Raw genomic sequence first — 27,203 nt, forward strand, 5'->3', positions numbered from 1 at the left:
TGTTCTCTCAGACAGCGCAACCTAAATGCTGAGGCCATGCTTTGTTTTATTAAATACATAAAAAAAAGAAACTACATGTTCAGCAATACACTGAATGACAGCACAGCGTCTGACAAACTAAACAAAGTCATCGCAGTGAATAAGAATGAGCTCACGTGGACACACTGTACAATATCATTACAGTTTCAAATATCTTTAACCTTGGCCTTAAACAGCCAAAAGCAAATGGACAGAGCCTTCTGAGGTCACGACCTTACAAAGAACCTAAAGACAAACACCTCCTCCCTCTGTCGGACTCTTTTACATGTACACGCATTGCTGGTCATAATATTACCCCTTCGCTGGAGACACAGTTCCAGCTTAGTGGACTGGTCTTGTTGAACATGGTGCTGATGTGACAAAAGGAACGTGATAATGACAGCAAATGAAACCCTGCAGCACGTCTTCTACCCGTAACGCAGCAACACGGATCTGGACTGGGTGAGGTTCACTCACCTGACAATGAAACAAATCTAATACAATGACTGGCCTTTTTAAGACATGATGCCATAAAATGCTTCAGACGAATGTGCTGCTAATACAGTCAGATGATGCTTAGCAACAGATGCCCAGACACTGACAAATGACTTTTTGTAACGATGTGGCCATTTTTATGATTCAGGCAGTAAGTTGTTAAATAAGAACTTTTAACTTGTCACAAGTCTAACTCTGGAAATGGAACTGTACGGTGAAAAAGTGCCATACAGTTCCTCAAGTGCACTCATATCAAGATACTGTAGTCCAAGTGTAAATTTGAAATTTAATACTGTCGAGAAAGCACTAGTATTTAAAATGATAGAGATGCCACATGTCATACTCCTGATATCAGTGGGTGAGAGTGTGATTGTACATATTCTTAAAATAACAAAGACATAATACCCAGCAGTTGTATTTGTTCACAAACCTGCTGTGAACCAGCAGCTGACAGACCTACAACACTGTAAACAAATCGCCGGGTTAACACTGACACACGAGGGATCGTTTTTATTTTCAATGCTGATCTGTTTTAATCTCGAGGTCGCAACGATCCTCTAAATTGCCGCAAAAGCACCTCAGATTTGTGCACCGGTTCATACTCGTAGGTGTTCTGACCCATAGCCAGTGATCCGTGATTCTTTTCACTTTCTGAAAAGGGGGTAGAGGAAAAAGCTGAGACCGCTTTGCTTTGTTGAGCTGCTCACACATGGACAGTGTGGCTGAAACTAGCTGTATGTTATTCGTTTTTTTGGCCCTTTTTAGTTTAATGTACCTTAATATACAAACATCGTTTTACCCACAGAGATGAAGAAATAAATGTTCTTCCAAATGCTAAAAAAAGCCTCCGTGTGCACGTTACCTTACAATCACCCGCTGCACTCACACGCTGAAACAAAGCACACGTAAGGCCTCACATCAACAGGATAAAGTACACAATTCAAAACATTCAGTGCTTCAGTGAACCGAGTAAAACGCCATTCACACCGTCTCTTTTTTTGACGTTTGGCACATAGGACACTCACACATGCCTTTGGAAACAAACTCGACTCCAACGCGAAAAAATCTCCAAAAACACAGAAAGCATTTACATCATTCTTCAACAGTGGCATACATTCCACTTGTTTAGAACCTCTGACTCACACATGTCCAGTCCAGAGTAAGTAGGAAAACTGGGACAGGAACGCATTGAGAAGAAAAACGAATGAATGAAAAGGAACATGTCTGCATTCATCGAGCTGCAGGCGCAGGTGTTTGAGGTTCATGGATATGTACAGTGAAGTGCAAATGGGTGTGTTCCATCTGAAGGAGGGACATGGTGAGAATCGTGGTACCAAGTTCCATTAGGACTGGGCAGGCACTACTTTTTTGGGGGTGGCTGGCTTCTTGGTTTGCCATAGATGGTTGTGGATTGTCACTGCATCCACGCTGGCCGACATGGTCTTGGCTGGTATCTGGCTGAACTGCTTCTTGTCCGAGTTGTACTTGTAGAGGCCGTCGATCATCTTGCGCGTGACGCTCCTCGGGCCGATGCCCGCCAGCTTGTTGGTTTCCTCAGTCTCGGGGCAGTAGGTGTAGAGCGAGCGGAACTGGCAGCCGGCGTCACGGAACAAAACCAGGAAGTTGTTGGCCTCCGATTTCTCCATTTCCTGTTACAGTGAAGGAGACAAGTTCATTGGACACAGTATAGGGAAGAAAAGGTTTTAGTTGTACTTTAGTTGTAGCAAGATTCTGTACTGAATAGTGTGAATTTAATTCTATCTTCCATTAACCCTCTGGCTCCAAGGAACAAATTGAGAGGGTGGTAAAATTAAAGAAGCCAGAGGGTTACGCCTCCAGGTGGCCTCTGCAGAGTAGAATAGTTTCAGTCTACGTTGCGTTACCTCCAGGATCTTGTTCTTCTGGCCCTCGTTGACCTTGCCTGCGAGGCAGCAGTGGGCCAAAGCATTCTGGATGATGTGCTTGTTAGATTTGGCACTGGGCTCCTTGTACAGCTTTGGTCCTGGATGGGAACACAAAGCGAGCAGAAGGATGAGACTGTTGTCATGGCAACCACTCAGTTTATGTCAATAAACGCCCCCCTCCCCATTTGTGATCTCCTTTGTGAAATCATACATGAGGATTTCCACTAGTAGCATTTGTTTGCATCATCCTCTGTCCGACAAAAGGAACATGAGCTATAAATGCATCATCGCAAATGCAACGCTTAGGATCACACAAGAAAAGTTTATTTTCTAAACATCACATCTTTTCACCAAAACCTTATTCCCCATCATTCTAGAATGCGCCTGCTGCTACTGACCTGTGTACTCCGTGTTGGATGTAACGGAGGAGGTGGTGGAAGCGTTTTCCCAGTCTTTCTCTCCGTTCCTGCTGCTGGAGCGACTCGGGGACAGGAAGCCGTCTGCAGAGTCAGGCCTAGAACACACATACGTATGGTGAGTGCTGAATAAAGCTTGTGTTTGGGAGCTGCTTCTGGAGGCAGATAAAGTGACGTAGTCTAATTAGTACAAAAAAAAGCATTTGAGTGTGTGTACCACCCAAACACACAGTTTGAGTTTGCACTGAAGCAGCAGTAAAGCTCAGGCAGTGAGGGCAGTGACATGAAGCAGTCTGGTGCATTGAAGCTCAATAAAAAAGGACAATTAATAACTACAACATGTAATAGCACCTACTTCATGTCAAACCAATAAGCATGCGTCTGTGCAGTAAGAGCAAATAAGAGCAAATAAAGGTGAACCTACTTTAAATTGGCCTAAATGTGCTTTTTGTGAAAAGCCCAAGTTAACAAGTCATTTAGCTTGTGTTCATTTATTTCTATAAGACAGTTATTTTTTGGATTTTTATCTATAAGGTTAAATGACTTGATAAAATGGATGTTCTGCACGTGGTGGGACTGAACACCAGGACTGACAATCTGCTGAGAACTTTTATCAGGTGAGAAAACAAAGCTGCAGGAGTGTTAAGCAGAGAAGAAGGAGCAGCAGCGTGTAGAAAACAAAACACCCGTCCAGAAGGAAGTGGAGATGCAGCCGGTAGCGTTCCCTGCAAGTGCTCACCCACTAATACGGTCCAGTGCAGGTTTCAATGGTAGGAATGGACAGCATGAAACACCTTAGGGTTGAACTGCCACTAACCTTCTCCTTCTCAGTTTAGGAGAGCTCAGAAAGTAGAAGAGGCTGCCAGAGGCTAAACTAGCGCTTCTGACGTGTGAAACAGGGGGAAAGAAAGTAGCCAAGCGTCAAAAGAGAAGAAACGTTAGCGCCGAGGAGGTCAGAAGTAGGAAGACACTTGGTGAGTCTGTATGTAGTCGTGAATAAAGCCTTCACATGTACAGCGTGACTGGATGGAGGCTGAAATCATAAACATCTCACCTTGACGCCCTCTTCTCGCTTTCGCCGTCTCCCAGGTTGAGCGAGGCCAGAGACAAGCTGGAGACTGAAAAGACACGTTGGCGTGAGCCTGGAGCAACACGACAACGGACGACAACGGCACCACACTGAGCGCGCTGAGCGAGCCTTGTGCCGCCTGCGATGCCGAGCACCGGGACCAAAAAAAAAAAATGTGTTTTCATTTTGATCTACAGTAACTGAGGATGCGAGTGGGGGTTCGGCGAACTGACATTTTCAGGCGGCAGAAAGCAGACAGGCAGCGGGACACAGATCAGATGGGCGAACCGGCGTTTCCACGGTTACCTGTGGCCGCTCGCACGGGGGTTTTGGGCGAGTCCATGCTGTCCCGGTGGATGGACTTGGGCCGGCCACGCCTCTGCCGGGCCCCGCTGGCAGGCCGAGGCTTGATGACGCTGTCCATGTCCTCCATCAGCTTCAGCTGCTTCCTCCTGAGGTACTCCTGCTTGATGAACTCCCTCCTGGCCTTGTCCTCCTCCTTCCGGATCCGCTCCTCCTCCGCTTTCAATCTGTACAGACGGACATTTTAAGTTTTTTTTAAAGACATCCCTCCACTTTGTGCTCTGAAAATGTGCGGGGGCTTCGTCGGCCGCGCCAACGCACCGAGCTTCCTCCTTCTTCTGCTCCAGTTCGGCTTCCAGCTGCACCTTCCTCTGCTGGTTCTCCTTCTCCCTCCTCATCCTCTTCTCCAGCAACGCCGCTCTCTTCTGGGCCATGTTCTCCTCTGCCTTTCCGTCCTCCTGGGTCAGGACGGAAACAAAGTAATTAAACCTTATTTAACTCAATGTATATAATGTGTCAAATAATCTATGTAGGCGGGAGGCAGTCGAAAACCTGAGCTGTTTCTGTTAAAGCTCAGCTGCTCACTTAAATGTTAATTGTCTGAATTCTTGCTTTTCTCTTACCAGTTTTATTATATAAAGATGACATTAGCAAATATTTAGGAACACAGCTGTTGACAACAGGAACACCAGGCTAGGATTTCTTTCAGAAACCAGTTTTCTCCAGATTTTATTTCATGCGATCTTCCTTTGCTCATCCGTCACTATCTATTCAATCTAACACTTCTCCACCCTCATTGCGCCACAGCTGTGCTTGAATTATTCACAACAGCCCCAGTTTTCTGACCTACATCAAAGACTGCAGATAGCAAGACATCTTCCTGCCTATAAATGGTTATATGACGCTGTCCTGAGTGTTTCCTGAGCCGTAAAACAAAACAACATGGCCGCTTGGGGTTCACATATATGCTTTCTAGATGTGTACCGGGACTCCTTTCCTATTCTTTGATGCAAAATCTAAGTGTACTTCATGAATCAAATGACGGAAATGCTGTGAAACAACAGTCTACCTTAAAAAAGAAGCCACGGCACATGTTCTGCTCCTCATCCAGGCCTCCTGCGTCAGCCTGCTGCATCTCCAACCCATCATCAGGCGCCAGGTCCTCCAGCGGCGTCACCACTGACAGAGGAACTTCGATTAAGCTGCTCTTTGCTTGGCCTGAGGCTTCTGGGTAGAGCGGCATCTCGGTTGGTGTTACGGTGAAGGTTTCTACCACCGGATGGGCCAGAACCTCAGGAAATGACGACTCGATGGTAGGTTTCACGTCCACGGCTGCCTTCTGCTCGTCTGTTTCCATGTCAGTCAGCTTGGACCGGCCGTCAGCCTCTGTTTTCTGGGACTTGCCATTTGAATCTACTGCGATTTCCTCTCCCTTTCCATGCAGGCGCGGAGAGGTGGGCGTTGGGATCTCCTTGCTCTTATCTCCATCCGGAGGGACTGCCTCTGCACTGGCAGACGCTGGTCTCTCCCCCATGTAAACGAAGGCGCCTGCCAACGGCTGGCAGGGGGAGAAGCGCCGCAGCCGCGGGATGCTGTCGACCGACTGCGGGGCGGCCAGCACCCGGCTGTAGGGGGCCAGCTTGAGCTCGCTGGGACGAGCGGCGCGAGGGTTGCGGGAGTGGAAGGACGCGGACTTGCGCTTTATGCTGGTCGGGGAGCGGTGGGTGGAGCGGGGCGAGTCCGCGGGAGAAGAGGGTCCCGAGGACCGGGCGACGGCCCCGGGTCGGCTGTGTTTCTGCGGCGACGGGTGGGCGTGCGGGGGAGGGATGACCCAGGCCTGCTGATGCTGCTGCTCCCTCATGGCCATGATCACCTCCTGCTGCTGCGCTAACCGCTGCATCTCGGTCTGGAGGAACGCCAGCGAGTGGTTGAGCTTCTCGATAGAGCGCGTGTACTCGCTGAGATCCCCTTCGGTCAGCTGGGCGTGGCTTTGGCCGCCCTCCTCTGCTGCACCGGGCGACTTCATCCAACAGGAGCTTGCGTTGCTTTGCTCTGCCCCATCAGGTGTGTCTGCTTTGCTCCTGCCCAACTTCAACAGGGGACTTGTGCTCGCTGCTTTGCCTTCTCCGTCTCCTTTCCCTCCTTCCTCTGCACTGGCGGCCCCGTCTCCTTTTCTCTTCACGACGTTGAGAAACGCAGAATGACCCATCTTCTGCCGATGCCTGGTGAAAGCGGCCTCCACCTTCTTCTTCTGCGCTTCTATCGCTTTCCGTTTCTCCTCCAGCCTCATTCTCAGCTGCACCATCTCTGTAGCCATGACCTGGGCGGGGTCATTGGGTGGGAGCTTTACAGGAGAGGGCGATGCCTGAGCGGCCTGCTGACGGACGGGGCTGTGCTCGGGCGTCGGGGCCCAGGAAACGGACAGCGGGAGGCCAAACTCCGAGCCTTCGGGAGTGGTCTTGAGGGAGCTGCTGCTGCCCCTTCCTGAATCTGGCGCCGACGGATTGAGCTTTTTCATTTTCTGTTCGGCAAAACTCGTCATCTTTATGGATAAGGGAGACTTGCTGTGGTTGCTCGGGCAGGGGCTCGGCGTGTCCATGTCCAGCTCCATGTGCACGGAGCAGTCTTTCAGGGAGGAGTCCTCGTCCAGCATATCCTCAGTCTGGATGTGGATCCCGGTATCCACCTCTGTGGTGTCCGTGGGGCTCAAAGTTCCTTTGGAGTCTAACTCTGACAGTGGCTCCAGGCCACCAACACCTGCTCTATGTTCCTGGCTGTGCAGGAAGAAGCCATTGTTGGTGCCTTCCACCGGCGGTCTGCTGGGACTGTGAATGATCTGAAGGGCCTCCTCCATGGAGGGAGCTGCCGGGACGCTGCCATGTCCATTGGGGTAGGCTTCCCTAGGGGGGTCCGCTGCGGCTAAGCTGTCCGGGCAGCCCTCCTCCTCAATGCCCACGCTCTGACCGTTCACAGGCTGGAAGGACAGGTTTCGCTTCATTCCTCGGGGCATGTGGTGGACCTTGAAACCGGAGCCATCGTCGGTGCTGACGGACCGGACGATGCCACGCGTGGATGAAAAGGAAGCGGGCGCAGAGTCGTCTTTATCGAAGGGAATGTCAAAAGACACTCCGTAAGGGCCAGATCTAAAAAAAAAAAAAAGGATTTATGCAATAAACAGTATTTAACGAAACTGTGGGTGTGTTTTTAATAAACAGCACATGAACAGGTCAGAATTTCATTACTCACCTTTTCTCTTTGGGCCAGGTGCCGAGGTTGCCATCAACAAAAGACATGGAGGTTGACCTTTTCATCTCTCCTGTGCTTCGAGGCTGGGGTCGCAGGGGCAAACTGGAGAAGAATAACACAATCCTTCATACACACAAACATATAACAAGAGAATTCATGATACAATGTTTTGCACGCCACCAGAAGAGCATACCTGGGTCCTTCAGGACTGGGGGGTCTTTCTGAGAAGCTTCTCTTGGTTGCCTTGGAGATGGAGATGGCCGGCAAACTCTTCAACAAGGATGAGGGATCTGCAGTTTATCAAATTATATAATTATTATTATTATAATTATTATGATCTACAATTGTGCTGCTCGCTCATGTGTTTCTACACATTACACTAATTTTGCTATACTGTTGAAGAGCTGAGCAGTAAACTTGCCTCCTCCTTCATTTTCCAGTGTTCTTGGTTTTACAAAAGACGGCTTGACTACCTCGAACCACCAAAACAGCTCGGCCATGAACACCAGGTAGTTATTCTAGGGAGAGATTAAAAGAAGATACAAAATGAACACATGGGTTACATTCAGTCATCTCCTATATACAACATCTGCAAACAGCTGTTTCCTAGAAAAACAATTTTCCACAATAGTCCGTTAAGCAAATGCAGTGTAGCGATTGTTCCAGCAGGTGTCTCCATTGATTCCTACACAGAACCCTGTGTTTCTCAGTCTGCATATAAATAATTCACAAATCTAGCTCCATTTTACAACTTTTAAAAACAAAAACCACCCTGGAGGGATTTACAAGCAAATATATCAAGTTTTTAACTGCCTTAAAAGTATGTTCAGATAAATGAATATGTGCCTTTCATTAAGTATTTATCAGCTGGACCTTTAAAATAATTAATCAAATGTACTGTCATGGGTTTTTGCCTGCTGAATAAGCTAATCATCCACCTGCATAGCAATGCTTATAGTGAGGCAGAGTAGAGGAGAGTGTTTAAGGTATTAACCTAATTTGTAAAATATAGGTCAGCTATTTTTTTCTGGCCTCAGTCGGCAGAACGCAGTCCCCCGTCCAGACTGACTGAGATCACCTGAAACATCGAATCTATAAGTTCCATTTAAAAACAAATTACACCACATCAAATTTTCCCCACACATGGTATTAACCATGAAGCAAATCGAAGCCATTTTTCGCAGTGAACGTACAGAAAATCATTAACCACTGCACGCGTCCTGAACATACAGCACAGGCTCATTAAAGGAGCGCGGCGACGCTGGAACGACCTTGAAGAACACACGCCCTCCCTGCCCTCCGCTCACGGGCTCCAGACAAAGACAGTGCCGCATGGCTCAGCCCGGAAGACACCCGGCTCACTTCATCAGCACATTTTCACTGCACCGGGCAAATACTAAAATAAGCCATTGGACCACAGTGTAGAGGCACAATAGGAGGAGCAGAGCCAATTAACACTTGCCCCACTGGTCTCCCTTCGGTGTCACTGCAGCAAAATACCTTGATTTTTACACGTGCAGTGTGTTGAGCGTGTTTGCTGTGGCAGAATCTGCTGCAGATGGAGAGCATGTGCTGAAGAAAGAAGAAAAGCATGGGGGGAAAAGGAAACTAGTCTAATTGTTATCTACAGTATATAAACTGAACAGCTGAGAAGAAGGTATTAACTATTTTAGCCACATACTTTAGTTTAGTGCGTTACTTTTTTTTTTAAACAGTGGGGTTAAATGACCCTTAAAGACAGAATCACCAACAAACACTAAGTCAAATACCAAAGTGCTGGTTACCTCTTGGTCGTGTCGGCATGTGCAGCCTTCCTTTGTTCAGACAAGTAGGAAAAGTAAATTCAGATAGAAAACAAAAGGCAGCTGAGGATCTCAGCTCCGTCGTCCTGTTGGCAGCAGCCCAACGTGACTTCCCTCGACCCATCTGTCCGACCGACTACTACTGACACGCCAGGTGTGAGCGTCAGCGCCTAATGCCCCCTGTCAGCAGGCGCACACGCACGCGACACCCAGCATCGCGCCGCCGCTGCCTCCGCCTCCGCCTCTGCGCTGATGCTAGTACCCAGGTCTGCAGTTTTGCCAGATCTGCCTGTTTGGAGGCGACAGGAGCGACTCTCGGGATGAGAACAGGAAGCTGATTGGCGATTACTAGAAGAGGGCTGTGGGTTAAGGAGGTGGGGGCGCGGGGAGCTAATCCACTCTGCAGGGAGGGCTCATCCCTCACACGCAATTACACTCACACATAAACAACCGAACATGTAAATGCACGTAGTGTCGTGCAGCATAACGATGCGGCAGCGGGTCACATGTTCGCACCCTACGAACTGCAAATATGCACTGCAGCAAGACTCAAGGTCTAGACGAACGCTGGGCATTACTGTCAACAATCATTGACCCAGAAGCTTGATTAAAGGATCTAGGTCCTGCAGCCGAACAGACAGACGCTTGGTTTCCTGCCAGATTCATCACGGTGCCTGCTTAAAGAACTGGGCTTCTGTAAAGTTTACCATTCAAATACCACACCATGCAGGAGAACAAATATTCCCCAATGCTGAAGTCCAATAGCGTGTTTTCAGACACGTGAATCACTGAGAGCCATGGAGACGAGGAAGCCTATGAATTTCTAAAGGTAGATGCAGTTAACGCCTCAGCATGAAAACAAGGACATAAATGTCCAGAAAAATGCTGCCAAAGCTTGTAAATTTCATGTCTCTTCAAATCCTCGTATAATAATTAGTTCTGTGAATTAATTAAATGAAGAGCCAATAAAGGTGGGTGAGTGATTTAGTCTAATGTCCATTAGGAAAGTAATGTACTGTGTGTACTCTGTGGCTCTGGGGGCTGGGAATTATCGACTGAAGCCCTGTCTGTTAATGAGGTGAAAACAGTTTTATATGAATATCTGTAAAGAAACATTGTAATAGAATTCATTGTAATTCTACATATTGGTTCCTAACGAAATATTAATGTTTCTGATTGAAAACTCTCTGGTTCCAGTTGAGATTTATTGCTTTTCATTGTCATTATTGGTGTCGCATTTGTCTGCGTGTGTGTGGTTCAGTAACACGTACATCTCATTCCAACAAGACGTCGTCGTTATCTTTTTTCCTTCCTCGAATCTCCGATTTCAAACTCCGCTATCACTCATTCTCATCTCCTATCTCCCGTTTCCATTTTCCTCCACATCAACACCTCTCGCTCCAATGTCTCGCTTCAGCCTCTACATAAAGGTCTCTATTAGTGTAACAGGCCACAGCAAACAGCTAAAAGATGTGACTTCCTGGAAACTGGGTCAAGGTTAGTGAATCTGACTGGTTCGGGCTGCGCTGCTGCTCTGAGGCAAACGCGCTTCCCTGCTGGGATGTTTCAAATCCCTCGTGAAATTAGTGTCAGCGAAACACAGCCACAGGCTGGAACGCAACAGTCAATCATTCTTTTCTAACGTTGTGCTGTATTTTAAAGTTCCAATTGTGTGCCGCAAGATTGTTAAAACTTAGTTCACATCTCAGCACGAAATCCATTATTACATGTACTGTACTATGAGAGCTTCCAATGCTTTAGGTCTTTCTCTGGTATTTATAATAAAAATAAAAAAGTCATTTTATTTTCAGATGGAAGCAATAATATTATAATTTGCACTAATTAAACATAATGAAATGACATTTTCACTACTAGTGAAGTGGGGGAAGTAGGGATAGAAACAAATACAGACACAAATGTGTGAAGAGCGCACAGAACATGGACACTCATTAACCCCACAGCGCCACCAATAGGCGGAAGGTGACTCTTGTTCTCTGAGTGAAGTGTCCACTGCAGAGGACAGGCTGAGGTGACAGTCAGCCAAAGTCAGACTCGCTCGGACTCATCAATTTTTTACTGCTCATGCAGCTCTCACGTGAAACACACGGAGGGAGGGTTGCACCAAAGCAGCCACAAACAGCAGCACGTTGTGCTGTTTCACGTGATGAGGAGTGACGGCGGCCGTTTCGGGACGTGGTGGGGATCATGGACTTCACTAACCATTATGGGTTTTTAATGAGAAGGAGAAGTTCCCTGCAGCAGCAAAAATACATCTGTGATGTCTGCAGAGCAACTGACCCAAAACAACTACTGTGAACTGGGTTTTTGAAGCACTGTGGAGAACATGACACAGAGGGTGGAGCAACGGGGGGGTGCGTGCGCGCCCACGGAAACCAGCAAGGACAGCAGCAGAAGTAAAAGGAGATGTATTACAGTTCCAGGCCTCCTCACTTCACATTATCACCTCTAGATGCTTTCGCCAGATGCACGTTTTTATTGCAGAAGAAAGAAAAGTAGGGCAGAGAGAGAGAGAGGGGCGAGCTTCTACTGTATGACAACCCCACTGCAACAGACGCCAAGGTATTACACTGAGCAATCGCACAGCAGCAGCGTGCAGTCATGCTGCACACAGAGTGGTGGCGAGCGCGTCCGAGCAGATGTGCAGGTAAACAGACGAGGAGCGAGTACGACAAGAGGAAGCGAGAACCACCCCTTAAAAAAAGACAAAGAGGGAAACAACACACGCATGGACGTCCAAAGCTCTCCAGGCCTGTGGTTGATGAACACGTGGCTCAGACTGAATGGTTTTTCCACTGCGTGACTCACCACACTGCTGCTCATTTCTCTGGTTTCATTAGGCCTCTCTGACTGGAGCTAACCTCTCATGGTTTGCTAATTTAATTTTGAGGAAATGGATTTAGTATCATTTTACAAACGTAATGGTTCGAATCTGAACATTTGGATTCATCTGTAATAATTCAGCTACTAAGACCTAGTGCTATACTCACTGCTTGGATGATTGGTAGTCACACATCTGCTGCAGGTACATCTGCTACTACTGTGGCTATTATAATTAAAGGCTGACCTAAACTCGCCGCCACTGTCGGACCATCACAGAACAACCCTGAGAGTACTTTTACAGGGAGGAAGACATTACCTTGATTGTGGAGGAGGCGTAGAGCATGTCCTCCAAGCTGAAGTGGCAGCAGCTGTTCAGGTTGTCTTTGCAGAAGTCCTGGATGAGCTGCAGGTTGTACATCCGATCGGCCAGTGTCATGTTCTCTTTCAGACACACGTCTAGGAGAGGAGAGGGAGGCATCGGGCGGTCAGGCTCAGTGACGTCAGTACGAATGTGATGAGTGGAGCTGTTGGGGCTGCGGCGGCCGCCTCAGGGGCTTTTCCTGTGCTGATGGTGGTGTGTGTGTTAAGGTGGCCTCTCAATCAGGAGGACTGAGTTTTACCCCGTGGGTGGAGTTTACACAACCCTGGCTGATTGATTGTTTGTGTTTGGTTCCATGTACTGTATGAGGACCTATTGTCGCCACACCTCGTCAACGAGCTGATGGGATTACATCACATTACATTTGTTCGCGATTGATCTTTGCTCTAATGAATGAACTATTCAGAGGAGGCTGAAACATCACTCACATGTGCCCCACAGAGTGAATGGAAGGCACACATCACTGGTTTAGGACAAAAACGGCTCGTTATGACTTGGAACCTACAGACAAGTTTAGCTCATGAGTTTACAGGCACCTACCCACCCATCACTGGACCCACCCTTCTACTGGACCCACCCATCACTGGACCCACCCACGTACTGCACCCAGCCAGGTCCTTACCTTCCAGCGGGAGCAGCTGAGGGCAGTAGAAGTGCAGCAGGGCACCCAGGGCCGAGCCGTCTGTGCTGTCTTTCAGCAGGTTGTCCACTGGGGGGATCCAGGGAACCGACTGGGTCTGGGTCTGTTCCTTTCTGTACCGAGCCTGTTCAACATGCAGTGTAAAAGTAGAAATGCATAAACCGCAGGAGCATCGCATACAGGAGTCTATGTGGACACAACTGCCCCATGGTTTCTTAACTACTACAGAATGCAACAATAACAACTCAAACAAAAACCATTATGTCAGCAGAGAAATGGAAGACTCTATAAATCCTGTGCATGCATTATTAGGAGAAGAGTTAATAATAATAATAATATTAATCATAAATGATAATTTGACTTTAACGCTTTACTGCTACTGTAGTTCAGCCTCGTAAACACAGCAGAAAGAATGACAGGAATCAAAGGATGGAATGATGGAGAACAACAGCAGACTTACAGGCACAAGCTTCATGTACCACTTCGTTGGAGACTGCAGCAGCACATCAAAAGACACAAGCACAGCAACAGGAGCAACAACAGAGAAATAGCAGTTAGTGAGATTAGGTAGTAATGCGATTAGTAATACAAGAGAGGGCACGGCATCAGTGAGACAGAGGGGAAGGGACCTGTGCGTTGTTGGTGGAAGACAAGCGGCCCACGCAACACAAATAAGCAGGTACTGAGCTTAGCGTAATGTGGCATTAAGGGTATAACTGAGGCGTTTGCAGAACACAGAGCAGCTCAAATGCTGCGATAACGGTGCTCTGCTGCAGTTTCACGCAAATGAAAAGACACACTGCAAAGCAAGGCACCAAACAGAAAACTTTGAACTGCGTCAAGTTAAATAAAAAGGACTGATGCATCTTCAGTAAAATGGATTTTATTGTCACTAAGAGGAAGAGCACGAAACGAGATAATAATTCTATATCATGCAGCCAAAGTGTGAGCGATGCACTGGAGGCGTAAGCTGGTTCCAGCAGTGGAGAAGGGGCTCGCCTCAGTTAAAAGCTAATTCCCACAGTACCTCAAAGCATCAGAGAAGCAAATGTAAGTGCCAGTCATACTCGCTGGCAAGTCCTCTGCTTCAAAGGCAGGCGGCGACGTGAGAAAACACAGAGACTCCGCACTGTAACCCCCAAAACACACGCCGCGGCGGCGGCGGCAGGATGAAAAGATCAATCAGCCCGTGGCTTTTCTTGAACTCTCCTGATTTGATTAACGTCACAGCCCCTGAGAGGAGCCACCGGCTCCAGCATGACGCAATCAGAGAAAACACCTGATCTAATCTAATCAGCGTTAGTCAGTTTGATCTGTTGGTCAATGAATGGACTGCCTTTGAACTCTCTCTATGAGAGAGAGGAGCAGACGGACACACGTCTGCATGAGGATCTAATGAGTCTTCATTCTACTTCTGCATGTTGTTCATGGGCCATGAACTTTAAAGGGCATCAGAAGATCAGGTTTTCGTGGACGGCAGACATGACTGATGATCTGACTGCCCGCCTCTCTGTACACTGTGTACTATGAGTATCATCAACACTGTGATTGTGATACTTTGTGACACTGGGATTGTGCTCATGGAAACTTGAGGTAATTGGCTGTAGGTCACTGACATTTGTAGAAAGCAGAAAAAGATCTCCAGACCATGAACGTCAATATGTGGTCTCTCAAAGTCAATGCAGACGTAGGCAAACTGAGAATCTGAGGTCAGGCAGAGGCAGATGCACTTTAAATCTGTTAAGACCAGCGATCAAACCCCTGGGGAGGTGCAGGGCCCTCATCCACCAGCTTCTTACTGCTGACATACACACACATGCATGTAGCAGTGAGCATTTACAGACACACACAGCACTTCCAATCATCCTGTGACTCCCCCCGTCCCATCAAAGTTCATCCCCTGAAGCCGCATGTGTCCGGTTGAGCTGCAGCTCAGCTCCAGCCTGTCCTGATGTGGTCCTACTCCTCAGCCCCTGGGTTCAATACAGTAGGTTTAAATCACAACTCTGCTGCCCCGGGAGGGGATGTGCTTGACTGTCTGTGCCTGTGTGACTCATGCTGCAGTCATTACTGCAAAGACAGAAAGACGGAAAGGTAGGAGGTCTGAGGAGCGAGGGGGGGCAGAGAGGAGAGATGGAGCTGCTAGACATCTGCTAAGCACAGCAAAGCACGACATGTTTGTGATGAGATACAGTTCTTCCTCAGACTCCTTCTTGGCTTTGTTTTGTGCCTACACACACATGAGGAACACAGATCCAGGGAAAGAAGACATCTCACTATGGGCTAAAGCGCTGACGCAGCAAGTGGTTGTTGTGTGAGGAGGTGATACAGCGATAAGTTAAAACTCCACAGTCAGATTAAAGGAAATAAAAACAGGCTCCTAACTCAGCAGGATGCATTTAAAACAGCCAAGCCGAATCCTAATTGCAGCGTTCTGTATGCTAACAAACTGCTATTTACACTACAGGGCCGTTCTTCTATTTAGAGACGCTTCCCACAGAATCAGATCATTTTAGCTCCTGCAGACACACAACCGCGCTCTTATTAATCTCACGGCGTTCGACTGCATTGTCTAACGATTGTGACCGTCACCACGGGTCGTGTGGGAGCAATCGGCCGCAGGAGGAGAGGGCTGTTACCATGGCGACACACGCAAGCATCAATCTGCATGAGCCACCCCGAGGTCAGCGACCAGGGGCCAACCTGCTCCCGCTTGGGGGCCCAAACGGTGCAGCTGAGCAGGCGTCGCTCCGCATGGGAGACGGTCTGTCTGTCTGCTGCCCCCACGCCGGTCCTTCGGCCCGGTTCAGCCCGGCAGAAAAAAAATTGAGTGTGCTGAGGCATGCAGTGCTGCGTCTGCACACTGACTGGTCAGATCAGCATCAAACGCTGTCTGCACAGCCCTGGGTCTGGGGTGACGTCCAGACACACGCACCCGCGGCATTTAAACCCTGCAGGGTAAGGCAGATGAGACTTGATTGCAGTATTTCTCCTTAGGTAAACTTTAACTCTCTAATCATCTCTGCAAAGCCACATGTGACCCTGAGGGGGAGGAGAGATATTCTGAAGGTCACAAGCACGACTTTCACCTATAACCTGCAGAAAAGTCCCTTTTCTCCACTCTCACTCACTGTAAAACCGCTGATGGAGCATGATAAGTGCTTCAGAGGGGAAGCGCAGAAGCCAAGCTTGAAGGATGCTCATGGGTGTGTGTGTGTGTGTGGGGGGGGGGGGGGGGGGGGGGGGGGGGGGCATCATACACCTGCTCCTCCCCTCAGGGCTCTAGCGCTGATCACAAGCCCAGTGTTGGATCGCTGGTCTGTGTTCCAACACTGACCCTCACATCTAAACCATTGCAGCCAATGCAGCTTCAGTGATAGCTCACGCCACAGCACCATGTGAACACATACAGTTACGGCTACAAAGTGGGACATTTTATCAGTATTGTGATATCAGTTGCTACAGTTAGAGTGCATTGATTGGTTTATTGTGAATCCACCACTAAACAAACAGACAGACAGTGCCTGTGTAAACGCAGTATTACCCTACTGCTGATAGACAGACTTATATAACAGACTTTCACTGTGAGCTGGACCCTCAATGACTACAGGCCTAATTAGACTAGAGAGCACTGATGTGCTGGTTAAGGGGCAAACAGAACGAGGGAGGTTCGCACACTCGCCGCAAAAGATAAACAGATTATTATGTAGACGAAGTGCAGTTTTCATTTAATAAATACAGCTTCAGCTTCATCTGAGGCTCAGATGTTCTATATGTGTAGAGGATTTCACTTAGCTCGCCGCTCAAACTAGTGATGGCTCTGTGTTTATGTCTGAAACACCCACCCGAGGACTCCCAGCAGGCTCTGCATTCTGTGCCTCCTTCTTCCTCTGCTCCTGAGCCACGATGTCTTTCAGATATTCGTTTACCTGAAAGCAGAGCGAACTAAGTTCAACTTCACAAAGCCGCTGAACACTGGAACATTAGCATATGGAAGAGTCATGAGTTAGTCATTCAAATTCTCAAATGGTTTGATACTCAAATACATTTGTATTGTGCCTGTGTGTTGTTTGTTGGTGCCATAAAGCACTGCGACAGAATAAGTGAAGCTAAATTGGATTCAATCACATCTAATCTCACTCTGTTCTGTTAGGATGGTGAATCCTGGACCTTTTGCAACGGGACTCCAACAGAGAGCCATATGTCCGACCAGCAGGGCTCCACAGCCGCACCCCTTCTTAGTGTGTGTGTGTGTGTGTGTGTGTGTGTGTGTGTGTGTGTGTGTGTGTGTGTGTGTGTGTGTGTGTGTGTGTCAGAGCTGGAGGCTGCTCAGTGTTCTTGCCAGAAGAATGTAAACACACTGTGCCCCACAGCCCCATGTGGACTTTTTATGGAGTTGCATGTTGTGTGTGTACAGTGAGTTTAAGTGGCTCCAGCAGCACCTTCTGCTGTCAAATGTTGAATGAATGCGTTTTTTTAAATGTTAAATGTTTTAAATTATCTTTGTGCTACAGTTGCCTTGTCGTCCTAAGGAAACTGACACTCCTCCATTTCGCAGTCAGCAGCTGAATGGATGAAGCCCACCTTGTTGACCCAGGTGGTCACTGCGTCTTCTGTATCGTATGGCGTCTCCACCACAGGGTCGAAGGCTGAGTACTGACGAATGCAGGCCATCACTTTATCCACACTCATGACCTCCACTGTGTATGCCATCATCAAAGTATCGATCATTGCCAGATGGGCACTCTGGAAGAGAACCCAGATCAAAGATACAGACATTAAATACAAACAGCTTGGATGAAGCTGAGAAAATAAACAGGCAGTGATCAATGATAACACGGTTTGATTACTTCCCATCATATCTAAAAACACATGCAAGCATTAATGGAACCAATGTGGTGCTAAGAGTGTTTCTGTGGGACTGTGAAAGAGCAGAGGCCGAATGGGTTCAGGACTTCTGATCCTCCACCGTACTGCACATCTCAAACCCCTTCTTCAGTCGATTGCTTGTAGATGTTGCCATGGAAACAAGTGCATCCTTTCCTGGATACAAGACCGTACAGTTAGCTCGCAGCCGCTGCTGGTCTTAGAGATGCGTGCATGACACATCCCACTAACAACAATTCAGTTAACTGAATTTGTATATTTGAGCTTTGTTCCCTACTGACTTAAGAGCAAACCTTCTGTCCTATTAGCTTAAAGCCAACATGTAGCATGAATACAGTGTGTGGTGAGGCACACTGCTAACCTAGTGAGAGTATTTGCATTTTAGCGAGTGTGAAACGGCATTAGCTTAATGGCTAATTTACACTATCGCTGATCTAGAAACCCGGAGGCAATCCAGCCCCACTTAATAACACACTGCCAAGATGTTTGCTGTTTGCCTTCATTTAGCTCGTCCAAACACTATTATTATCCTAGACACACACAAACAAACAAATGGATACACAATCAGGTACCGGTTACCAAACTCACCCTGGGTGTGAGACCAAACCCAGAGCGGCTGACCAGGGGACCAGTGTGAGGCCTCCAAGGCACCTTTTTAACACCACATGCCTTCTGCAAAGCCATTAAATGGTATTGATTTGAATCTGCCGTGGTCTAATAAGACAGAACATATACAAGGGGACCTAACCTTGTTTATTAGACCACAGACCCGCAGTCTCCTCATATTAAATACCAGCAGCTGCTGGGTGGGAGGACGCTGGTGTGGGACCACGCTCTCATCCCAGGATTTGATAGTTCTTAGCACTGGAGTAATGTAAAAACATAATTCAATATTTAAAATATGACAGCACTACTTCAGTCAGAAGATCAAACCCAGGTGATGCAATAGTACAGTCAAAAATGTAAATGAGATCAGAGTAGAAGAGGCAGGACCGGCTGCAAAGATGAAGAATAATGATAAATAGGGTTCTGAGCAGATGAAAACCTGACGTGTTGACCGTGACCACATGTCATTACAAGGTTCGCTTCTCAGCATAACCTCATGGGAGGCGTCCGACATGCATCTATGGCTCCTGCTCTGGGTTGTAATAACTGACTCTTGAGATGATGACACAAATGTGTTTCACCTGCGCTCGAGCTGCTGAGTTGCTCATCACGAGCACGAAGGGGGAGGGAGCGATGAGGCCGGCGTCTTCTTAAAGCGTGATGTCATGTTTTCTAACTATTAGGTTTTCTCCCAGCAAATACTTCACGTCGTCGGTATATCAGCACATACTCATAGCTTGGGGTTGTGCAGTGAAACATTTCTGTCTCCAGCTGGACAGTAAGGAATCAAATGTCCTGCATCTGAAGGTGAATAGAAAAGGAGTAAACAGTTTTGATTTATGAGATTGTTTTTCTAACCTTTAGTTTTTCGCTTCATGCATGAGGCCGATTACATCCATAAATCTTGCATTGATTTCTCTGTAGCTACGAAGATACTGCATCGTGTTCAATATCCTGTTTTCATTATATGGCTACACTGTTTACTCTGTATTTCCACCAGGGGAAATAAGCAAACATGGTTCATATTTAATACGACTCCTTGGTGAACAACAGGAGATAAAAAGTCACAATTAAACCCTGATTTAACTAAAAAAAAAAAATTCCTGCCTATGGCTCTATGAAATATCTGGCTAATAATCAGCCTGTGTCTTCTATTAGTAGCGGTGTTGATCATTTATGACAACTACAAAAGCTGTTTTAAAGAATGTGCTGGAATAACGTCAGAGCATGACCATCGGGCGTCTGAGATGCAGAGGCCCCACGATGAGACAGACGTCTGGAAGTCAGGCTTCAGGGGACTTCACGCCCACGCAGCTGGACATGGAAAAGCACTCAAATGCACCTCTCACTGGACTCGTACCATAAGTGTGTTAAAGCCTGAGATACTCACAAACATATTCATAGAGAGTTCGGTAGTGGCCTATGGAACACATACAATACAGGTTACACACAGTAGCCAACGTGTGAAAGCTAATCTGGATTGAAATCACTGTGCAAATACATTGCAAAAACATTGCTGAAGTGCCTTTCACTCAGTTTTTCCTTCCTTCAGCGTTTAAACTCCAGACATGGCCAGAGTCCATGACCAGCCTGCTCTAATGCGAGCACAAATAAAAAGAGCCCTCACGCACGTGCTTGCATTCGTGCACCCTTCTGCACAAAATACCAACTGTGAGGTCTGGCATCAGTTGTGGGAACTGAGCTGTTAGGCGGCGATACCTTCTCCCTCCATATGCTGCGGACACAACCTAGCAATTACGTGCAAACCTCAGAGCTGGCCTCAGAACACTATCAGGGGACTGGATCGCGGCGGCTGGCCAGAGCTGACCTGCCCTTGAAAGCCACGTTTGAAAAGGCTCCCTGAGCTGAAACGGTTTCATGTGCGATAAAAAGGGTTTGCTTTCAGTTTGAGACTTAGACTGTGTCAAAATCACAAGTTCATCAAAACTGCAATGAAAACTTGCATTAGTAGTTATAATAGTGCAATGTACTGTATGAGACTATAATGTATTAACAGATAATAATGAACCTAATCCCAGATCAAGTAAAACCTGTGTAAACCCCTATTCAAAGGCAAAGTCTGTAACGGCTTACATTCATTACCGATTACGTGCTATTACAGTCTCACAGTCTTCAGATTTGAATCTTGTTTCTGAAGAGAAAATTACATATTCCATCTAATATAAGGTTTTGGTGCTGTAACACCAGACTGGGGGATATGTGCTTAATAATAATAATGATGCTGTGGTTCATAATCTGTATTTTCATTAAATACAGTAGAATATGTGGTGGTGATTTCTGGACTGTTAAAGCTCTTGGTGCTCCATACGTGCACCACGCCGCCCGGTGCTGACCTGCAGTACCGTCATCTCCCTCAGGCCTTAACACGAAGGGAAGCAACGCAGGGCTTTTCTTGTTCCAGAACCTGGGATCAGTTCGCCACAACGAGGGGGCGTTTCTTCTCCCAGACTCGCTGGGATGAGCCACGTCCTTTGAAGCGAATGCTGCTCAGGATGCTGCTGCGAGGGCCGCAGGCAGAGAACAATGCCTGCAGGTTATCGCACATCAGTCATGCTGTGTTCTTGCTCAGCCCTCAGATCGTCACTGTACTGGACATCCCACAATGTGCTTGCTTCATGCCTACCCATGCATGCTGTCCTGCCTGGCACGCGCCCTAGCTCGGCATATTTCAAGCGCGTGTTCTATTGTTATATCTGGATGCAGAGCTTTGTGCGCGATGCAGCGTCTTACTGTAGCAACGCTCCAGCGTCCGACTATTCTCTGCCTCTCTGCTTGTCGGTGCTCTACAGCACATGCGTGGCGCTGCATATACAGCATATGCAGGCACAAGCACCCCCACTCTTACGCCCACCTACACACATACGCATGCACAGCACCCTGCCTGCTGGAGTGTAACCATGGAAACGGAGACTGCCCAATAAGGGCTGAAATGCAGGCAGCAAAGGAAACGTGTATCCTACAGAAGAAGGAGTACTGATACCGATTAATCTATACATAAATGAGATGATGAATCAAAAGTAACAGTGAAGTGGAAAAGTGTACTGTGATTTATATTTTACAGAGAAGTCCTTCGATGTAACGCCCCTTATTTACTACAGCATCATTAAATATTAAAGCTGTGACAATCTAGGACATTGTAAGACGTTCCATGTGATTTTCCTTGTCATGTAATTTCATATAATAATATATTCTTAGCGTAAATGTTTAATAATTATTTTTATTTTTATTCTAGTGTCACCAACAGTGTTCCATTAATAATTAAATCCAGTCCAGAATGTTCATCTTGCTGACAGAGGACGCGGGGAAGTAAAAGAGCAGCGTTTGTCCTTTCTCGTTAAAACGGCGGCGATGCCCTTGAGCAAGGCAATTAGCCATCGCTGCTCCGGTGGGGCTGCTCGGCATCCAGCGGATCACACCGCCGTTGTCTTTGGCAGCTTTTATGGCTCTGTGGCAAATGATTGCTTGCGCTGATAGAAGCCACTCAGAATAAGGAGCTAACTGCTCACGTGCTGCTTCTATACATCAACCATCCAGTCTGTGGACCGGCTTTGCTGCAGTGACACAGAAAAAACATCTCAGATTAATATTACACAATTACACAATCTGAACATTTGTTGCAGCTCTGTGGGACACTGATATCTGTTTTTTTGGTATAATGAGTTTTAACAGTGAATTTTTATTTGATTAGGGTGTGCATATTTTGCAAATGAGCCCCCCGTTCTCCGTCACCACACACGAAGCTGACACAATCAGACTCATGCATAATCAGAACACAGTCATGAACTAGTAGAGCAAACTCAGCCATTAAAGGCTCCTGATGATGATTGTAGGTATTGTCGTGCTCACAGCGGTGATTCATGTGGGCCGTGACACTACAAAACCATTTTTTAGACCTGCAACCCACCTCTCTCTCTCTCCCTCTCTCTCCCTCTCTCTCTCTCCCTCTCCGTGTGCGCTTCAGGTGGAGCAGAGCGTCAGCGATACAGAATGTGTGTAGGCGACCGAGTGGGCGGTAGCTGCGATTTGGATCCCGCGTCCTCACGTGTGGGAATCCGTCACATGGCTGAGCGGCCGAAGACAGCAGGGCGAGTGGGCAGAGTAGTGACAGAAAAGGGACGGGGGGCAAAAGGCACGGCTAAGTCAGCTTGGCAGCGTGGTGCGCCGAGTTATGACACGTGTCAGACATCAGCAGCATCTGACTCTGCAGCTGACGGACCTATTAAAACGAGCTCCTTCAAACAACCGCTAAAGCCGCTTATTCGAAACATTTCCTCTCCTGAAGCAAAGTGCTGACTTAAAAGGACGCTTCTCCTGAAGCAGCACATGATGACATCCTGCTAGTCTTAACCAGAGCGGCGCACAGTTAGTGCTGCAGGTGGGCGCTCAGGCTCCTGCGTCTTCACGATCTGCTGCAGGAGGACAACGGTGATATTTTCAAGCCAAAACGCCTACTGAAACTGCTGCAGAGGAAATGTTTGTTTTCTGCGTTTGCTCTTCACAGTCCCAATAGATATGAGCCTGGATGTGCATCTGGTAATCCAAGATATGTGTGTTTAATACAGCTAAATGCCCGTCCAGTTTGACTAGCCTCCTACATTTAAACACTTAAAGAGTTCAAGCCGTGTAATTTGGATGAAGACAGAACATGGAGAAAATAAGGTGGAACGGGAATGTGGGGGGAGGCAGATTGTTTAGAAAAGGAAGAAGAGGAGGGAAACAAATGAAGAAAGTAAACAGAAGGGGTGGGGACATGTATGGAGAAAATAGCTAACAAGAAAGAAACAGCCTGAAGGAGGTAAAAGAAGGGGAAAGAGCAGGGTGTGATGGGAACGAGCTACGAACGAAACAAGGTGGAGCCAACCAGGAGGATTTAAAAGGCAGTTTCACACCGCTTTGGCAGCTCATTTTCACATTCACCACAACCTGTCCAGTCACGCAAACACGTTAACACACACTGTCGCTTTCTGCCAAGATCACGATCTGCGCTGAGCTGGAATCGGCCCCATTGAACAGGAGGTTCGCAGGAAAGCAGCAGGGGGTCCAGTTGTTCACAAGTAAGACAGCGTGGACGCACAGACAGCGTTCTAGAGACACCGTCATCCCAAAACGAAAGAGATGTAAACACCAACAAAACTTAAATAAGCCTTGAATTAACATAGAAGGGAAATTAAAAGCAGCGAGACTCTACAAACAGACTGCAGGCACACTGTGCGCTAATTGTGTCTGAATTGCAATTCACTGAAGCAATAAAGCCTCCCATTGAGACATTGCCCCTAAATAATGAGGATCCCTCACTCTCACTCTAAAGCAAAGTCATCTCTGCGGTAAGCTCCAATCCAGAGAGATGGAGATTAATTAAAAGGACAGTGAGACATAACAGAGACACGCTGGGCAGCTGCTGCATCTGCAGAAGATGCTGTGGAGAAGTGGGTTATCACAGTAGCCGTTCTTCCCTCTCACCATTTGCAAGGGCCGCTTGCGAAGGTCCCTCTCGGTGACCAGCCTCTCCTGGTCGGTGACGTAGAGCCCCCGCTGGGCCAGGGCCTGGATGACGGCGTCATGGCCCAGCAGAGGCTTGGCGGCGTCGCTCTTCAGGATAAGGCTGCCGGCGCGGCAGTAGAGGTCGGCCGACAGCAGGAGGCTCGTCACCGGAGGCTTCAGGTGCTCCTGCTCGTACTGATCCGTGTAGAAGGGCTCCTTCAGGTCTGCCGGGACGCTGTCTGCGCGGCGGAAGGGAGAGGTCAGGATGTTAGGGGACAGAGGCCAGTGCATGCATGACCGCCCACGTGTTTGCAGTTGCACTGTAGGCTCAGTCAAACAAGTAGTAAAGGAAGGAAGATTTCCAATGCATGCTTCAAAATAGAAAATATGAAAGTTTCTTGTGAGATATGAAATTTTAAAAACTTAAAAAGATGATGCACACTCAGGTCCGTTGTTACTTTACTTCAGGTTCCTCTTTGTTTGTCTCAGCCATGCTTTGATAATATCTGGAAGCGGATATGTGTGAATAGATCTCACTGTTGCTATAGCAACACAGGAGGAGTGGAACCCGATCGATTCATCTAGTCTGTATCTCTGCAGCTCCCTGGGAACACCCTTCTCAATGCCTGTCTTTTCAAAGAGCATCCGTGTGTGTGTGTGTGTGTGTGTGTGTGTGTGTGTGTGTGTGTGTGTGTGTGTAAATCACCTCAAGCAAGTCCACTGCATGGAGACAGTCAACAAATAAATGAAACACACTGCATGTTTTTATTGCTCGCCTCTCCTTGTACCAGTCAGCAAACACTGACTGGGGAAGGATTTTCATAAAGCAGTGCTAGAAAACAGAAAGCATCACTGTGATGCTTAAGATACGCTGATTTGTTGAGAGATGTATATGCTGTGTGAAAACATTAACCATACACTCTAGATGCAGCTTGTCACTGTGTTTGCCCATCCTTCAATCCATATACACACACAGCGGTCATAAATTACCTGCTTAGAGTGGCCATGATTAACAAGGTCCTCTACATATTAACCAGTGGTAGCAGAATAACAGAACGGTGGAGCAGACATCAGCTCTATTGGGTTTTTGGTATTGATTGAAGGAAAGAAATTAATCTGTCCTGTAGCTCTCCTCCATTATCTGCTACTGGGAGGTCAGAGGTCAGATTGGCACCGAAGGTCAGAGTGTAATTAGTTTAAGTGCCAAATTGGGTGATCTTTTTAAATGACGTGGTACGTTAAACATTTGCTTATCTGATAGTATGTGAACGTATCAGCTGGGAGGAGATGATCTGCTGTACGACTAACATCTTGTATGTACTGCATGTTGCTGGTGCACTCAAGCGCTGGTGTAATGGGGCAGATGCAAGTGAAGTATTCAGAGCACTGCAGGCGTGGATCTGGAGATGAACTCTCTCTCCCTCTCTCTCTCTCTCTCTCTGGAGGGCTGTATTTTTGGAATCAGCTCATTTCATTCACTCCTGCCTGAAAATACACAGAAGCTCTGCAGGAGATTTCATGTTTGCTGTGCTACAGTATTATGATGTAGTGGCTGTAGCAGCAAAATGTATTTTTGTCTACACTATTCATGCAAGTTTATCGGTGACTAGTGCTAATGCCAAATGAAGATAATCAATAAATTAGTAAGTAAAAGGAGAAATGACATTGTTGTACTGTAATTGCTTGTATGTAGTAATTTGTTTTTCTTTTGGTTACCTATCACTAGCATGGATAAAGAAATTAAAGGCAAGACAAGAGAATGAAGAAACACTCAGTCTCCACTCACTGTTTGCAGTGAAAACTATATGTAATATGCGGAGTATACGTTTGATGATATGTGGCAATATATGGACATACAGAACGTACTACAGGAACTTACAGTAGCTTCCAATAGTTTGATATTACAATAAAATACTGTACAAAAACAAATCAAAAGTGTCATCTAAAAAAGTTCAAATATATATAAAGGCTCCTAGATGTAATGATGTAATGAGTGTGCTTCTACAACGCAGCACCCGAAATGTGCCATCACTGGGACGCCTTCATACTGTTCCTCCACATGCTCCATTTTATTCCATAAATATACATATTTGTTAGTTCCTGGGGTCCGGTTGCTTACACAGGACAGGTTTATTATTTCCTCATAATAACGAGGTCTGACCAACTGGCAAAACACAATGATGCTTGATGCGCTTTTGTCTTTATTTTGGGGTCCTGCATGTACAGTATTTACTGCAGATGCACTATGAGCGTAACACAGCTTGTCTTCTAACAACAGCCTCCTAAAAAGGTGTTAATACGCATAAATACAACAAACGCAACGCACCGCACGAGCCACGGTGCCGCACGTACCTGTCCCGTATGCCTTGGCCACCAGCCAGGTCAGGCTGCAACAGATCTTGGCTCGAGAGATGTCGTAGTGCTCGAAAGACTTTATTGCTGGTGCAACGAAGCTCCTCTTCAGATCCCTGACGTCCTGAACTTCACCCATCTCGCCTTCAGTTGTCAGAATGGTCAAAGCCTATGAAGCATCCCAAGAGCTGGAATTCCTTGAAAACAGCAAAAGGCTGTGACTTGAGCAGATGCGCGGCTTTCTGTGTTTAATTGAAAGGCTCTTTCAGTCGTGGACGCCCGCCGGGGTGCTTTCTCCTCTTTCCAGTGTCGCTGCCACGGTGGATCGCTAGTCTGCGCGTTTTCCATCCATTCTTCTCTCTACCCGTTGAAATGGGCTCCGTCGGACCAAGCCACGTTCCCCTGGATTTTAAGAAGAAAAACTGCACCTCGGCCGGAAAAAGGCGCAGATGTTTCCATTTTTCAGGCTCTCGGGGATTCTCCGGTTCATGTCCGTGTATTCGCGTTCGGGGAAGCCTTTATGCGTTCCTTTCCCTTCTTCAAGCTGCCAGAACCACGGTGCGGTTCTCCTACCGCACTGTGGCTCTCCAAGCCCTGCACCTTTGTTACACAGTACGCATGCGCAAAGGTTGCCCTCCCTAGATGTAGGGAATATTGATGTTGTTGTTTGACATTTGATTTTAAGATATATTTTCTGACGAAATTTTGTCATTGTGTTGTAATTCCTTGTGCATTCATAAAGT

General features: G+C 47.2%; 1 protein-coding gene across 4 annotated transcripts; it reads right to left on the bottom strand.

Annotated features, from left to right (window-relative positions):
• camsap2a (calmodulin regulated spectrin-associated protein family, member 2a) lies at window positions 1-27,074 on the bottom strand. 4 transcript variants are annotated; one of them, XM_029145770.3, is made up of 18 exons: window positions 26,461-27,074; window positions 24,088-24,347; window positions 17,698-17,859; window positions 16,959-17,042; window positions 13,574-13,606; window positions 13,096-13,237; window positions 12,411-12,550; window positions 7,873-7,969; window positions 7,645-7,741; window positions 7,452-7,553; window positions 5,275-7,348; window positions 4,527-4,663; window positions 4,209-4,432; window positions 3,888-3,951; window positions 3,651-3,716; window positions 2,816-2,931; window positions 2,397-2,515; window positions 1-2,162 (listed from the first exon to the last, which is right to left on the bottom strand). In XM_029145770.3, the coding sequence occupies exons 1-18, from the start codon at window positions 26,597-26,599 to the stop codon at window positions 1,857-1,859; spliced, it is 4,362 nt and encodes a 1,453-aa protein (XP_029001603.1). In that variant the 5' UTR covers window positions 26,600-27,074; the 3' UTR covers window positions 1-1,856. The 4 variants fall into 4 exon arrangements, with proteins under 4 accessions (XP_029001603.1, XP_029001604.1, XP_029001605.1 ...); XM_029145771.3 differs by lacking the exon at window positions 13,574-13,606; XM_029145772.3 differs by lacking the exon at window positions 3,651-3,716.
• Between the last annotated feature and the right edge of the window lie 129 nt (window positions 27,075-27,203).

The sequence above is a fragment of the Betta splendens genome, chromosome 4, assembly GCF_900634795.4.
Source record: "Betta splendens chromosome 4, fBetSpl5.4, whole genome shotgun sequence".
Classification (NCBI taxonomy): domain Eukaryota; kingdom Metazoa; phylum Chordata; class Actinopteri; order Anabantiformes; family Osphronemidae; genus Betta; species Betta splendens.

Excerpts from the sequence above, each read along its gene's own strand:
- camsap2a (XM_029145770.3), bottom strand. The coding sequence starts at position 26,599 with ATGGGTGAAGTTCAGGACGTCAGGGATCTGAAGAGGAGCTTCGTTGCA. Across the intron at positions 7,970-12,410 it reads ACGCCTCCTCCACAATCAAG|AATAACTACCTGGTGTTCAT; the intron begins GTAATGTCTTCC and ends ATCTCTCCCTAG. Across the intron at positions 4,433-4,526 it reads CAGAAGAAGGAGGAAGCTCG|ATTGAAAGCGGAGGAGGAGC; the intron begins GTGCGTTGGCGC and ends CCGTCTGTACAG.